The sequence below is a fragment of the Pleurodeles waltl genome, chromosome 3_1 (assembly GCF_031143425.1).
Source record: "Pleurodeles waltl isolate 20211129_DDA chromosome 3_1, aPleWal1.hap1.20221129, whole genome shotgun sequence".
In the NCBI taxonomy this organism is placed as follows: domain Eukaryota; kingdom Metazoa; phylum Chordata; class Amphibia; order Caudata; family Salamandridae; genus Pleurodeles; species Pleurodeles waltl.
The window spans coordinates 1,929,713,540-1,929,729,704 of NC_090440.1; the positions used below are offsets into that span (position 1 = coordinate 1,929,713,540).

A 16,165-nucleotide genomic window follows, 5' to 3' on the forward strand; every position below is an offset into this window, starting at 1 on the left:
GCCCTATTTGTTGCAGTACCACATGGTGGTGGTGTTGTCCATGAACACCTGCACTAGCGTCACTTTATGGAGGACAGACAGGCTTTCAATGCCGGTTTGATCACTCGAAGCTCCAGCAAGTTGATGTTGAGTCAGGATTCCACCACAGACCTCAGTCCTCTGATCGCCACCCCTCCCAGATGACTGCCCCATCCCAAGAGTGACACATCTTCCACTACTGTCAGATCTGGTTGGGGAAGGGAAAGGGGGTCTGCCTCTGACCCAATTGCGGTTTGTGAGCCACCACTGCAGATCTTGTGCAGTTCCCTCTGATATTTGGACCATGCCGGAGAGATACCCTGCGCCCACTGGAACTTCAGGTGCTACTGCAGAGCCCACATATACCATCTGGCATGTGTCACCAGCAGGATGCAGGAGGCCATGAGGCCCACTAGCCTCAGAGTCACTCTCACCAAAATCCAGGACAGAGGCTGAAACATCAGTATCATAGCCTGAAAACCTTGACTCGCCATTTGGGAGGATAGGCCAGAAACTGCAATTTATCCAGAACAGCTCCAATGAAAGGGATCGTCTGAGATGGAGTCTGGTTTGATCACACCACGTTTATCCTGAACTTCAGCAAATGCACCAGGTTCGCCATAGTCTAAGTTGGGAGATGACAGTCTGGGGAAAACCCGCCTTCAACAGCCAGTGATCTGGATAGAGGAAGACTGACACCTCTGATCACTGCAGATGAGCTGTAACTACCACCATCACCTTCGTGAACACTAGAGGGGCGCTGGTAAGGCTAAAGGCAAGCACAGTGAACTGAAAGTGCTCATGGCCTACCGTAAACCACAGATAACACCGATGGGTAGGCAGGAATGTCGAAGTAGCCAGCCACTTAACTGGGTCTAGGGCAGACACGACCTAAGCCAATGTGAGCATTTTGAAATTTCTCCTTTTTGAGGAAGAGGTTGAGAGTTTGTAGATCCAGGATAGGATGCAGACCTTTGTCCTTTCAGCGAATCAGAAAGTAGTGGGCATAACAACCACTGCCTACTTCTGGCCCTGGAACCCTCTCTATAGCTCCCTTAGCCAAGAGAGCCTTGATTTCCTCTCAAAGCAAGGGCAAATGATCTTCCATCAGCTGGATGTACGATGAAGGGATTGAGGGAGGGGCAGTTTCAAAGGGGAGGGACTAGTCCCTCAGAATGATCTGTAAGCCCAAGCATAAGCAGAGAACCTTGCGCTGAAAGGCTAATGGAATAGAGTTGGCGCAGTTGCTCGCCCCTTCTGTAGCCACGAAATGAGCGAAAGGCAGACTGGGGTTGACGCGGGGCAGCTGAGAGGCCCAAGGACTTGGCCCTAGCTCGTGAGTTCTTAAAGTGCTCCAGCACTGAGTCTGGCTTGTCTCCGAAGAGACAGTTGCCATATCAAAAGGCATGCCCATGAGGGAAGCCTGGTCATTCCCTGAAAAGCCAGATTTTCTCAGCCAGACGTGGCATCTAAGTATCACCATCGAGGAAACCGCCACATGGAATAATGAAATTTGCTGTGTCTCTCCAGTCCTTGACCGCATGGGAAGAGTACGCACCCAGGCCGTCTCCGGGGCCTGTGGCAGTACTTGTGCAACCTTGTCCCACAGTGTGTGGGCACAGCAGTCCAATAAGCATGGGTTGTTTGCGGACAACAATGCAAGGTTGGTGGAAGAAAACATTTCCTTTCCAAAACTATCCAGCCTCTTAGATTCCCTGTCTGGGTGAGTGGCAGGGAATGCACCTGCACTAGCCTCCCTTTATGGAGGACAGACAGGCTTTCAATACCAGTTGGCCACGGAATGCACCATGGGAGGTAGAAGTCTGGACCACCAAACTCTCTGGGGTTGGATTGGTGAGTGAGGATGTTTGGGTCCCCTGTGTGGGTTCGGACCAGGTTCCCAGAGGACATCTGTCAGTGCTTAACTGAAAGGGAGCAGGGGCTCAGAAGAGCAAGTTCCCAACTGTAGCTCTTCCATCAAGATGTTAGTCTTGACTGCCACTTTGGGCAACTCAATGTCCAGGACCTCAGCCGCCCTCTTCACCACCAAAGCACATGTAGCTCTCTTGTCTGTAGCCATGGTAGGGGAGAAAGCATGCCAGCATCTGAAGACTTATCCAGCTGTAAAGCTATCTGTATATAACCACTGGTTCCATCTTTACCACTGATTCCATTTTGTGCTTAGCTTTATATGCCGTCACATTGATGGCGCAGGTATTTTTCGGCACACAGCTTGCTAATGAGTTTTTGCTTTTTCTCACTTGGAAAGGGAACATAACATGGGGGGAGAAATGTGAATAAGAATGTACTAGGGTGAGAATGTTTATGGTAGAGCAGGGTACAGCTGTCTTGGAAATACACTGAGATCTGGCCAGTCTCAATTGTGTTTTTTCAACACTAACCTAGTACAGCCAGCGCTTGAATTTCACAACTTACTCGAAGGGAGTGGGGTTTCTATAACCTTCCTCTTAGATTTGTTTAAAGTATATAAGGTAGGGAAGCTTGACAACTGGGAGAAGAAGGAACTCATCTCTGGGAATGGATGCATTGCCCAGAGAATAATCCCACTATAGTGGTTCTCTTTTGGTTGTCAGCGTTCCACAACCTGAAATTGGCAGACAAGCCTCATGGTGATGCATTTTTAATTACTATTTCTAGCTTTGGGGTGTGCATGCATGAATACGTAGTCATTATATATATATATATATATATATATATATATTCATTGTTGATGTATTGCATTTTCTTTGATCATTATTATTCTACTGCTGTGATTATTTTAAGAGCTGCATGTGTGTTGCTCAAGATATAATCTTTATGTAATTTGGGATGTGTCTTAATAAATCCATTGCTCAGACTGAGTGCTGCATTCTTGTCATTCCTTTCACTTTGCTCCCTCTTGGTCTTAAGTAGAGCAGACCACCAGCCTACTGGCATTACCCAGTTCCTCACACCAGTCCAAATCCTGACCTTCTGACTAGAATTCTAAAGGGTCCAGTGACCTCTCCAATTCTTTCCTGAGACCTAGCCCTTCAGAATAGGGCAGAGGCACCAACCTAGGACACCTGGGCCCTGTAGGCGCCGGAACTTAACTTTGTTCTGGCTCTATGGCGGATTGGGGGATCCAAATGGGGCTGGCGCCACCAGTGGGCACCTGAAGCATCTGCGTCAGTGAAGATCACGTTGGCACGACTGGCGTTAGTCTGGATCCATGATCGGATCCATGGGGGGCACATTGGAGCCAGGATAGGAGCTGCCTGCGAGGAACCAGATGGCGTCCCCCCTCAACTCTGCGGGGCCCGAAGGTGTTCCGGAGGGGTCGGCCAACTCAAAAATGAGATGCATGGGCTTTTAAAACCCCTTGAGTTGAGTGGGGGTTGCTCAGGCTCTTGGAAAAGCAGGGAAGCACATAGGCAGCCCTGGCACAGGCTCCAAAGAGCTGTGTCTCAAACACCAATGTTCCTTTGTTGAGTCTGCCAAAGAGAAGTCCAAGTTTGCTGTGACTTCTTGTACCTCTTTCCAGAGTGTCCCAATGACTGAGTGGACAAAGAGGACTTGTGGCTCCTAGAGTGGCCCCATGACCTTCCTCTCGACCAGCACCTCTGAGGAGTTGCCTGCTAGTAACTTCAGGGACCACTCCCTCAAAGCCTTCAGTGCCATGGCCTGGAAGTTGGAGCACAACTTGGAGCTGTGGTTGTGCTCCAAACACAACAGACACACAAGGTGCGAGTCCATAACCGACATGGTGCATTGACAGGCACACACAATTTAAACCTGTCTTCCTCGAAGACATCCTCAGACACCAGGAGGAAAAACCTCAAAAAAGAAGTTCACAAAATGGTAAAAAAAGAAAAAAGAAAAAAAATTGACAGAGGGGTAGCCCTTCTCCGGATCAGAGCTGATTACTATGGAAAGAAAAGAGATGATGTTAGCGCGCCAAAGTGGTGTCTATATAGGCGACACAGGCGTCACTTCCGGCGCAAATGTCCTTAGGAGCCAATCAACGCCACTTACTGACACACAGGGGGCACTGCTCACGAAAAATCTTCTGGATCCAGTGTGACACCTGGGGAAGTTCAAAGGAACGAAATCTGTGGCTAGATGTCTCTGTCAGGTACAACATTTTTTTAAGACTTTCAGAGTGGGAGAAAGTGTGTGTTCATTTCTGTCTGTGTGTATGTAAATAGTGCTGGTGCAATCCGGCAGGCACCTCACCATAGCAGGCTGAAAGCACCTGTATCCATATACTTACCAGAAAATACATTTATTAGGGAGTGTAACAACCCCCACCACCCCTGAAGCTACATTTCTGCTAGTGGTTAAAGGGGAGAAAAACAATAGCTAAAGAAGCAGGTTTAAAAGATTATTAACCTGTAGCAGTGGTTTTCAAGCATCGGTCTTAATAATGGCATACACAGATGACATGATTGATGCAGGGGAATAACTCAAAAAAGCATGGTTTTTAAAAGCACAATAATTTGCGGACGATCTGATACAGAAAAAACATGATGCACCAGCAGACAACTCGATGACATAGGCTAAATTTCCAAAATGGCTATAGACTTAGTTTCTCAAAATTATAGTAGTCACTTTAGAGATGATAAACCACTGAATCGTCTCTGGACTAGGTGAATTCATTACAGGAATTATGCAGATCCCAAATCCAGCCAATCCTACTTCACCAGGGAGCTTCCGTGCGCCAGAATTCCAGTGCCAATCAAGTCATTAAGGATACTGTATGAGAAAGGGCAACAAAATCCTCCCTTTTCCCCCATATGCCCGTATAATTATTATTCTTCCAACTGTGTTAAAACTCCTTGTCTGTTTCACTTTAACTGGCACGAGTACCACATACAGGATGGTCTCATTCCACCCTTTATTAAGAAACCGACTTCAGAACCTCACCTCTCGTATCTTCTCAATTATGTTGTCCAGCTTTTTCACCTCTTGCTCAGAGCACTGTAAATTGTGCTCTAGGACTTCTCTCTGTAAAAGAAAAACAGCAGCTTTGAAGACTAGGAAGAAAACAAGCAACGGCAAAGCCAATAGGTCTTGCTTTTTGACCTATTGTCTTTGTCACTGTTGTGAATACATGCCACACAAAAAACGTGATGACGCAAACATGCCATTGCATGTGTACACGTCATTCTGCAAGCATACGCCTGGCTATGGAATGATGCAGGTGCAATTTTATTTATCTTTTTATCTACTTGGTGCGGCAAATAAAAAAAAACAAAAAAACAACGTTATTTCTTGAATACGGAGCGATCTGGCACCAAATAGCAGACGTTAGTCCCTCCAAGATAGAGAAAAAACGGTTGGTTAACAGCGAAGGAGGTTATGGCAATAGTAGTCAAGTGGCCCGTTTCTTGTGAGAAATCTCTTAAGCTAGTCATAGTTTGATAGCCACAAGCATTGTGCATGCTGGAGTTTTGAGTCTATGCTCACAGTGTTAAAATCGAAATTACAAGTGTTTTAATGCAAAACAGTCTTGACAAAAACATTAGCTCTTGTTGAGATTTACTACGTCACACCTGACATGGGGCTTCACGGGGCAGGACACAGAGGCAGACACACAACAGAAAAGGAGGCCACACAAACTGATCGCAAGATAGGAGGGCGCAAGCCCACATGGCAGGACGGGGTTGCACCTTTAGATGCACGGCAGGCTGTGAAACTGTAAATAGACGCTGGATGGGAGGCCCACTCACCTCCAAAGCGAAAAGGGAGGCCACATACATAGGGACAGGATGGGAAGTCGGAAGGCAGTATAGGAATGAGAGGATACGATTCAGAGTAAAGATTACTTACATGTCGCATTGTCTTCTGGAGAACTTCAGACTTTGAATTTTCTGTATCTATCAGCAACAGCCGTAGCTTGGTAAGCTAAAAAAAAATGTTCATAAGAAAAAAATTGGTTTTGCAAAAGAGACGACTCCTACCTCTGGTCAAGACTTGCACCTTTACTAAAAGGTTCCACCAATCATTGTCCAAGAAGGTATACCGGCTACCCCCTCTGAAATGATATGCTCTTTCCCTTTGCGAGAGGCTGATCTCAATCCTGTTTAAAAGTCACCCTCAAGTGCCTGCACAAAAGCAAGCCACCCTAGTCACTGACATGAAGCGCTCCCGTTAACAAAGAAAAACAGTTTTCATACTTGTAAATCAGAATCTCCAGCACTGGTACCTTTTACAGTTTCATATGACACATTCTTATACAAATACGCACCGCCTTGCCTCAACAAGGACATCATTGACAGACTGGAAAAAAAGCAATTACATTTCATTTTCCAAGCTCTATTTTCTATTGAGTTTTAGTTATATTTTTTGTGTGAACCCTTAAATGTAGCAGTGTTTTATAGTGCAAACTTAAGCCAAAGTTATTGGTGCACTTTACATTGCGCACCAGTTACATTACACAAGGTCACATTTATTTTTTAGGCACAGGGAGAATGAGTGATTTGCCCAGAATCACATGATGTTAAGCAGATGCAGAGACTCAACCCTGGTTTCCCAGTTCCAAAGCCGGCAGCTCTTATGCCACATCCTGTCCCCCTATGACGAGGAAGAGTGGGTAGTCCACAGCTCTGGCAGCAGCTGATTTGGCTATTATTTGTCGCTCCATGGTCCATCGTAACAGTCAAGAAAATTGAAGAAATACAGAACCCCCAAAGGACGCACTCTACTGATGTATCTCTGCAAATAATGCAGACAACTCATAACATCAATCAAAGCAAAACACTATACCAAATCATCAAGGAAGCTGCCAACCAAAGTAGAAAACTCTTCAAGAAAACCAAGCACTGCATTACTCCCCTGCCCACTCCCAATCCCACCTAACCCTCATATTCCACACCTCACAGACAAATGCAATGCCATCAAAAGCTTCTTCAGTGGAAAAATTTAGCTCTGACAGCACATCAATAACACCTATTTTATGGTCTTAATCCCAACCTCTTTCTTGCAGCCAGCCACAATGGTTACCTTTCAATGCCATATCTCACCAACATACACTCAACTCCCTTGAAGCCACCTCTTATGAAGATGATGTCTTACATCCGTCATTCATCAGAACGCTTTCAAGACAAGGTTTTGCACAACAGCTGACTATTGTCAATACATTCCTCACTCAAGGTATCTTCCTAGAAGACAGACCAGATCCTCCCATGCGTACCTAAATCTGCAGTAGGACCCTGATGACCTTGCCAGCTTCAGGGAAATCACTAACCTATCCTCCATAGGCAAGATCTTAGAAAATGTAGTCTCCAAGTTCACATTAGTGAAAACCATCTCCTAAACAACTACCAATCTGGCTTCAGATCATATTGGAACATGAAAACAGCTACCTTAAAAATCATAGACATACCCCTTATGTCCACCGAAGAAGAGAACACCTGCCTCCTGATGTTGCTGGACCTCTCAGGAGCCATTGACACTATTGACCATCATATTGTCATCCACATCCTGACATCTTAAATGAGTTTAACTGGCAACGTCCTTCACTGTTCGCCTACCTTTCCAATCGACAACAGTTGATTCACAAGGAAACCTCAATGTCACAGAAGATCTCATTCATCTGCAGAGCCCCAAAGTGGGTCCTCTTCCTTTGCGCTGTCATCTTCAACCTGTACATGAGACCCCTTGCAGCTCTACTCACTAACAGCAGCATCAAACTTCACCAATAGGTCAATGATATACAACTCTACATCATGGTCACCTCTGCTCTGTTAGAGACATCCACCGTCTGAGACACTGCCTGTACTCACCAGACCTGGATGGCCAGCACTCTCATGAAGCTCAATCCCACAAAAACAGAATTCCTGTTATTTGTCAAGAACAAGCAGCTTTTGCATACTGGCTCAATTACATGAACCCTGCCAGCTTCAAATCCCAACTTTCACCTAATGCCAAGTCTCTTGCACTCATCCTGGACATCGATCTCATCCTGAAGGAACACAAAGGCAAAGGAAAAAAAACAATAATACAAAGATGGCTTGGCTCCAGCTCTCTTTTCCAAAGAAAGTGAATGTTCCTTCCAGAAAGTGACTTCAGAACTCTTGTTTAAGCCTTTTGGGTCTTGCATCTGGCTGGTGGAAACGTCTGATTCCATGGCCTCTCGGACCCCCCACTGACCACGCCGCCCACCCTATAGGCATCTTACACACGACAGCACAACTTCTCCAGGGCCTAAATAAATATGACTACTGTATATCACCTACATCCTGATGAAATTTCACTGGTTCCCCTTGGCAGCCCATACCATCTTCAAAACCGGCAGAATTAATTACAAAGCATCTCAACTAGCACCACTGCCTATGACTCACAAGCTCACCATCTCTGGTCGCTCTGGAAACACCTTCAATCTCCTGACTTGACAGGCACCCTTTTCCTTCATGTTCTCTCACTGTAGGCAGGTAGATTACCTGTTCACCGACATGAGGGCAAAGCTGGTGGAGGAGAATATATGTTTTATGAAAGTTTCTATCCACTTAGATACCCTGTCAGGCAGAGTGGAGGGGAAAGCATTGGGGTCAGGTAACTGATCAACACTTGTACCACTAGGCTCTCTGGGAAGTGGTGCTGAAGCAGGAAGTTGGGATACCCGGAAGCAGGTTTAAGCTGCCTTGCCACCTATCTATTTCCTGGAGGAAAGATCTTGGGTTTGTCCAGATGCACACTAGCACATCATTTAATGCCTCATTGAAAGGCAACAGAGAATCTTGGTTGGCTGCCCTAGATTAAGGAGCCCAGTGACTACACTGGTCTGTTGTATGGCCCGCTTATTCTCCATTGTAGGTTCCCATTTTACTTGACATCATTTCTAATGGTGACTTTTTTTTTTTTTTACAGGTGAATGTGCACATACACATGTATTCATGGTAGGCATTGTCACCCTACTGTCTAAACATATAGTTCCAGGGTTGTACAATCAGAATGTGATGCCCCAGTTTCATTTTCTGTGCTAGGAGACAACTTTTTTATTCTAGACAAACTAACAAGCTGTTCTGCATCTCTGCCACGGTATAAGGACAGTGTTTTAATAAATAAACAGCATCCAGGCTAGACCCGTGAGAGGGGTACTTCATGCTGAAGTTATCATGGAACCACTGAGAAAGAGATGCAGCCCTGCTGACTCTACCTTCATCCTGCAAAGGATGATAGCCTGCACACTTAGATCCGACCCATAATACCAAGATGTGGGAGTTAGACTATCCAAATAGGTGTAGCAGAGGGTACTCCTGCTAGGCTCTTGTTAGTATTGGTGTTAGTGGCAGATAGGAGTAGAGTAACAGTGCTAAAGTGCAAGTGCTATCTATATAAGAGATACTGGTAATTGGTTTTCCATAATTGGCACATTTGATTTACTGGTACGTCCCTAGTAAAGTGCACTATGGGTGCCCAGTGCCTGTAAATCAAATGTTAACAGTGACATACACTGTGTGGATCCGTTCTTTCTCGAAGACATCTCAAACAATCAAGAAAAAACCTCAACAAATCATCGAAGAAAAAGGGTAGCTCTTCCCCGATCTGCGCTTAACTGGCGCGGAAGGAAAAGAACTGACGTACGCGCGCTGGGGTGGTGCCTATATAGAAGACCGTGACGTCACAGACGGCTCCAATGACGCAGACAACGCCACGTGGCGCCGAACAACGCACGTGAATCCGAACGACGCCACCCGACGGCGAACGCAGGGTACTCCTCAGCAGAAAAAATCCGGATTTGAAGCGGACTTCTAAGGTAAGGAATCTGCAGCTAGATAGAGTCTCTACCAGATAATTCATTACCAAAGGTAAGTAACTTGTTCGTTACTAGTGGGTTTGCAGAAATGATTGTGCCACCCACATGAGTAGCCCTGTTAACATGTATCAGACATGCCACTGCAGTGTCTTTGTGTGCAGTTTTGCACTGCCAATTCAACCTGTCAAGTGTACTCACTTGCCAAGCCCAAACCTTCCTTCTTACTACATGTAAGTCACCCCTAAGGTAAGCCCAAGGCAGCCCCATGGGCAGGGTGCAGTGTATTTAAAAGGTAGGACATGTACTGTTGAGTTTTACATATCCTGATACTGCCCAAATCAGTTTTCACTATTGCAAGGCCTATCTCTCCCAAAGGTTAACATGGGGATTGCCTTTAAATATCCTTTAAGTATAGTTTCCAATTGAGAGCGAATAGAGATGTGGAGTTTGTGGTTTCGAAACTCACAACTTAAACAATTTTTTTTTTTGTAAAGTTGGTTTGAAAATGCCACTTTTAGAAAGTGGGCACTTTCTTGCTTAACCATTCTGTGCCTCTGCCTGGCTGCTGAATACACATCTGGGTCAGACTGACAGTTAGGCTGAGGAAAGAATCAATGGATCTCTTGCCCAGTGGAGAAAGAATCGACACACGGCCTCACTTGCGAGTAAGGAATCAATGCATCGCTTGCTTTTCCGGCGCCCGCATGGCTTTATTTTTGACACACACTAGGTACTTTGTGCTAAAACAAGACATCCGTTGATTTCTATGGATTAAGACTCTATTTTCTTTCAAAATTCGTATCTTTGCTTATGTATGTTTGTTTTTTGTTGTTTTGGTCTTGTTTGATTTAGATAAATATTGGCTATTTTTCTAAACTGTCGTGGAGTCATTTTGTGGTGTGTTTCACTGTGTTACTGTGTGTGTTTGTGCAAATACTTTACACATTACCTCTGAGATAAGCCTGACTGCTTGTGCCAAGCTACCAAGGGGGTGAGCAGGGGTTATCTGAGCTGTATACCTCCCTTACCCTGACTAGAGTGAGGGTCCCTACTTGGACAGGGTGCAAACTGACTGTCAACTACAGACCCCATTTCTCACACTGGTGAGCAGCACTGAGGATATAACTTGTATTGGTACTGGACATACATACATTGATTGATGTACCTTACTGTTTTATTGCAGACCATTACACAACCACATACTGTTTTGTCTCCTGTATTTTTTATTTTTGGATTGCCTTCTGAAACTCTGCATCTTTGTTGAGCCTTACTCACAATCATGTTTCAGTCTAGTGAGCCATCAGTTGATGCTGCAGAAGAAGTGTTTGAGAAGGAGAGATTGGAGACCTATACAGTGCTTTGGCTCAAAAAGTTCTGCAGAGAGTTAAAATGTCCAATTGAAAGTTCACTAAAAAGGAGGAGCTGCAAAAGGTGGTGATGGCCTGGCTGGCAGCAAAGGAGGCTGGTGGGCCCACAGAGGAGGATAATGTTGATGGGGATGTGGAGGTGCAGAGCTTATGCCAAGCTACAAAGGGGGCGAAGCAGGGGTTATCTGAGCTGTGTATCTCCTTTACCCCCACTAGAATGAGGGGTCCTACTTGGACAGGGTGCAACCTGATTGCCAACTAGAGACCCAATTTCTAAACGTAACAATTCCTTTCTTGTCTTCTTTTTGAGACAAAGAAATATTAAAGAGAAAAAAACATTCTGAAATGCTTTTGAATTGGTAGAATTGTGTCTAAATAATAACATCTTTACATTTTACAAGACTGTGTATAAACAAATGTGGGGGACTGCCATGGGAATTTCTCTCTCCCCCAGATAAGTGAATCTTACGTTGGGCTGGTGGGAGAGAGAGATAGCATGGCAAGAGAAACATTCACAATATTTGGGCAAGATAGTCTTATGGCTACGTTATATAGATGATTTGTTTCTGATTTGGGATGGTACTAAAGAGGAGTTCAGTGCTTGTTTTCAAATTTTTAATCAAAATGGCTGTGGTCTAAGTTTTACATATAATATTGCTAAAAAAAAAAATTAACTTTTTGGACATTCGAGTTTATACAGAAGACAATCAGATAAATACGACTATGTTTAGAAAAGTAACATCAACCAACATCATTTTGCATGGGAGCAGTTTTCATCCGAAAACATTGTTGAGGAGCATTCCGTTTGGGGAATTTTAAAGAACCAGACAAAATTGTTCCAATGACAAGGACATGGAAAAACAATTTACCAAGGTGAAAAAACGGTTTATTCACAGTGGTTATTTACAAGCAAACATTGATCTTGGTGAAAAAAGAGCAAAAAAGATATCTCGACAAGAAACCTTTATAGTCAAATCATTGACAAAAGGGACAACTAATGAAGACGTGTCCCCTCGTTTAATCCTCACATATAGCAAGAAAAGTAAAAATATAGAACAAATATTTAGGAAGCATTGGAAAATATTGAGAAGTGATCAAGACATTGTGCAAAAGATAGGACCTAGACCTCTAGTAACCTATAGAAAGTCAAGCTCATTGACGGATATACTGGTGAATAGTCACTATGTAGCACCAATAGCGAAAAATTAGTTGAAAAATTGAACTATGGGTTTCTATAAATGCAATAAATGTAAGTATGTCAAATTGCGAGAAACACAAAAACATTTACATATTACAAAGGAAAGGTAATACATATCTCAAAGAATCACTTGTAACAGCCAATATGTGGTGTATATGCTTGAATGTGAATGTGGCCTGAGATACGTTGGCAGTACAATATGGCCACTGAAGGAAAGGATTTTAGAACATACTAGAGCCATAACGAATCAGGATTTGAGTTATGATGTGGCAAAACATTTTTCCAAACGACACACAAAGGACTGGAGAGGATTACAATTTGTTGGTATAGCACATATCAATCAGAACGAGAGAGGGGGTGATAGAATTTCAAAGCTCCAACAATTGGAAAGTAGGTATATTATTCAGCTTCGTACCAAAATACCATATGGATTAAATATGGACGAAGGATTATATGTTCACTTATGATTTAGAGTGGCTAAAGGGCGGTTAGGGCATATTTCAATCAGAGATAAAGAGAGAAATGGAGGTTGCACAATCATTGGGTAGATATGATAGGCACTTAGCCGATATTTAAATATTGGTATTACTGAGGTTCAGCAGTGGAAGAGACCAATCAATTCAGAAGAAAGAGTTATCATTATTACTGTCTGAACTGATATTATTTAGCATAATAATTACTACTGCTAAAAAATAAGAAATACATTCTGTAATAAAATGGGAAGCCAATATGAAAAGAGCATAAGATGAGAAATGCTTGTGGAACCAAGCAATGCCCTTGACCAGCTACAAAGATGACAGAGTGGAGCTTATTGTCTAGAAGAAGCATTTCAAATGACAATGAGTGGTTAAGAGATATTGCTAAAAATGATCAGCATAAATAGCCAGAAAGAAATGAAGTGTGTATGAAGTTTAAAATATAACTTTTGTTTGTTTTTAATTAAAATGCAAAGATTTTTTGATTTGTATACACGAAAATATCCAGAATGCATTGTAAGTGCGGGGAGGATATTAAGAATAAAAAGGGAAAGAAAGGAGGGGCTTATTTACTGTGATCAAGACTCCTGGAGAGTCGAAACGCGTAGGTGGCTGTTGCTTGCAATAAATACACGTGAATTTGTACCTCATGGAGTGTGGTGAAATCTTTTGTTTGTGAAATATTTCTGAGATTGGTCTTCTCCGTCACTTGGCAACGGCAGGAGTGCGCCGGCCAGCAACCTTTTGACCACATTGTATATATATATTAATATATGGAAAATGTCACTTGCCCAGTGTACATTTGTTCGTGGCATGTAGTGCTGCAGATTCACATGCTATGCATAGCTCTTCCGACATATAGTCTTGGGCTCAGAGTGTTACAAGTTGTTTTTCTTCGAAGAAGTCTTTTCGGAGTCACGGGATCGAGTGACTCCTCCTCTCTGTTACAGTGCGCATGGGCATCGACTCCATTGTTAGATTGTTTTTTTTTCCGCTGTCGGGTTCGGAAGTGTTTCCTCTCACTCTGAGATTTTGAATCGTAAACCTTAGAAAACGAATTTAATCGTCGGTATTGTTTCGATCGTGTTTCATCCAGACTCGAACCGATGTGGCACTACGGCCAGAGCTGCTGACTTTGGAACTGGAGAACCAGGGTTGAGTCTCGGCAACCACTCAACATCCTGTAATTCTGAGCAATTCACTTAATTTCCCTGTACTTAAAAACAATGCATTCGACCTTCTACAATGTACCTAGTGCTCAAGTAAAACACTTCAATGTCTTTGAGCCAAGTTCATGCTATTAAAAACTGCTGAAAAATGCACAAATAGATAAAAACAAAGCCTTAGCACAAGGAAAGACATTACCCATTTCCTGGCTGATCTGTACAAAGTGAAACCAGAAAACCCTGATACGTAGCAGCTTTCCTGCTTAAATTGTGTGATCTTAGGCAAATATTTTATTTCACTAAAACTCTTGTGTATGAAAGAACTTATAAATACAGGTGGGCGAGCCACTGAAAGTGTGAGCCATGCTCAAGCCTGAAGCTTGGCTCTGCTCAAGGTCCTGTTGGAACCTCCAACTGGCCGAGCTTTCATGTGGCTTCTACCTCCTTCCCTCTACCCGGGAAGTGGTGTTACATCCAGAGCTGCCCACTAAGGAACTTGGGAACCAATTACGAGTTTCGACATTGGCTCAACATCATGTGATTCCAGACAAATCATTTAACCTTGCTATGCGTATCACAATGCATGTGACCTTGTGTAATGCAACTGGTGCTCATGTAAAGCGTTCCAATACCTTCAGGTTGAGTTTGCGCTAAATATTATAAACTGCACAAGAATGCACTAAGAGGTTAAAAAAAAAAAAAAAGCCTTAATATGTGGAAAGACAAACAGAAACCCATTTACTGGCTGAATGGTAGAGTGAAACAACAAAATCTGGAAAAATTGCGGCTTTCCTGCTGAAATTGTGTATTCTTGTGCAAATACTGTATTTCACTAAAACTCATTTATCTTCAGTATCGCAGGTGAAAGCACTTTCAGATAAGAGTTCAGATTACCAGTTGTTCGAAATTATCACGTTTCATAAATACTTCACATTGCAGTACTATAAATTGCTGTCTCCTATTAATTTAAAAGATTACACATGTTAAAGAAATACAGTTTTTTGAACTTTGAAGAGACTATCATATTTTACCAGGTATATTTTATGATTAACATAACATACTTTCAGAGTTCGGCTCATGCACAGGCTCTAAGATCCGAGCGGATCCTTGATTTGTCTCACCGTGTTTATTTGTTGGCTGTAGGAAAGTACCATCTTGCCTGGCATGTTACCACCATATTTCACTGTATATATATGTTGTTTTAGTCTATGTGTCACTGGGAACCTGCCAGGCAGGGCCCCAGTGCTCATAAGTATGTGCCCTGTATGTGTTCCCTGTGTGATGCCTAACTGTCTCACTGAGGCTCTGCTAACCAGAACCTCAATGGTTATGCTCTCTCTGCTTTCCAAATTTGTCACTAACAGGCTAGTGACTAAATTTACCAATTCGCATTGGCATACTGGTACACCCGTATAATTCCCTAGTATATGGTACTGAGGTACCCAGGGTATTGAGGTTCCAGGAGCTCCCTATGGGCTGCAGCATTTCTTTTGCCACCCATAGGGAGCTCTGACAATTCTTACACAGGCCTGCCAGTGCAGCCTGCGTGAAATAACATACACGTTATTTCACAGCCATTTACCACTGCACTTAAGTAACTTATAAGTCACCTATATGTCTAACCTTCACCTGGTGAAGGTTGGGTGCAAAGTTACTTAGTGTGAGGGCACCCTGGCACTAGCCAAGGTGCCCCCACATCGTTCAGGGCAAATTCCCCGGACTTTGTGAGTGCGGGGAAACCATTACACGCGTGCACTACACATAGGTCACTACCTATGTACAGCATCACAATGGTAACTCCGAACATGGCCATGTAACATGTCTAAGATCATGGAATTGTCTGGCATTGGGGTGACAATTCCATGATCCCCCGGGTCTCTAGCACAGAACCCGGGTACTGCCAAACTGCCTTTCCGGGGTCTCCACTGCAGCTGCTGCCAACCCCTCAGACAGGTTTCTGCCCTCCTGGGGTCCAGGCAGAACAAAGGACTTCCTCTGAGAGAGGGTGTAACACCCTCTCCCTTTGAAATAGGTGTGAGGGCTGGGGAGGAGTAGCCTCCCCCAGCCTCTGGAAATGCTTTGATGGGCACAAATGGTGCCTATCTCTGCATAAGCCAGTCTACACCGGTTCAGGGATCCCCCAGCCCTGCTCTGGCGTGAAACTGGACAAAAGAAAGGGGAGTGACCACTCCCCTGACCTG

The 16,165-nt window shown here is 43.9% G+C and overlaps 1 protein-coding gene across 1 annotated transcript in view; it reads right to left on the reverse strand.

Moving 5' to 3' along the window:
- SPAG5 (sperm associated antigen 5) overlaps positions 1–16,165 on the reverse strand; it is a 415,500-nt gene that overhangs the window by 25,512 nt on the left and 373,823 nt on the right. The window contains exons 24-25 of the mRNA XM_069226180.1: positions 5,830–5,904; positions 4,924–5,004 (exon numbers count right to left, since the gene is read on the reverse strand). Of these exons, the coding sequence (XP_069082281.1) occupies positions 4,924–5,004; positions 5,830–5,904 (156 nt within the window). The remainder of the gene's footprint in view (positions 1–4,923; positions 5,005–5,829; positions 5,905–16,165) is intronic.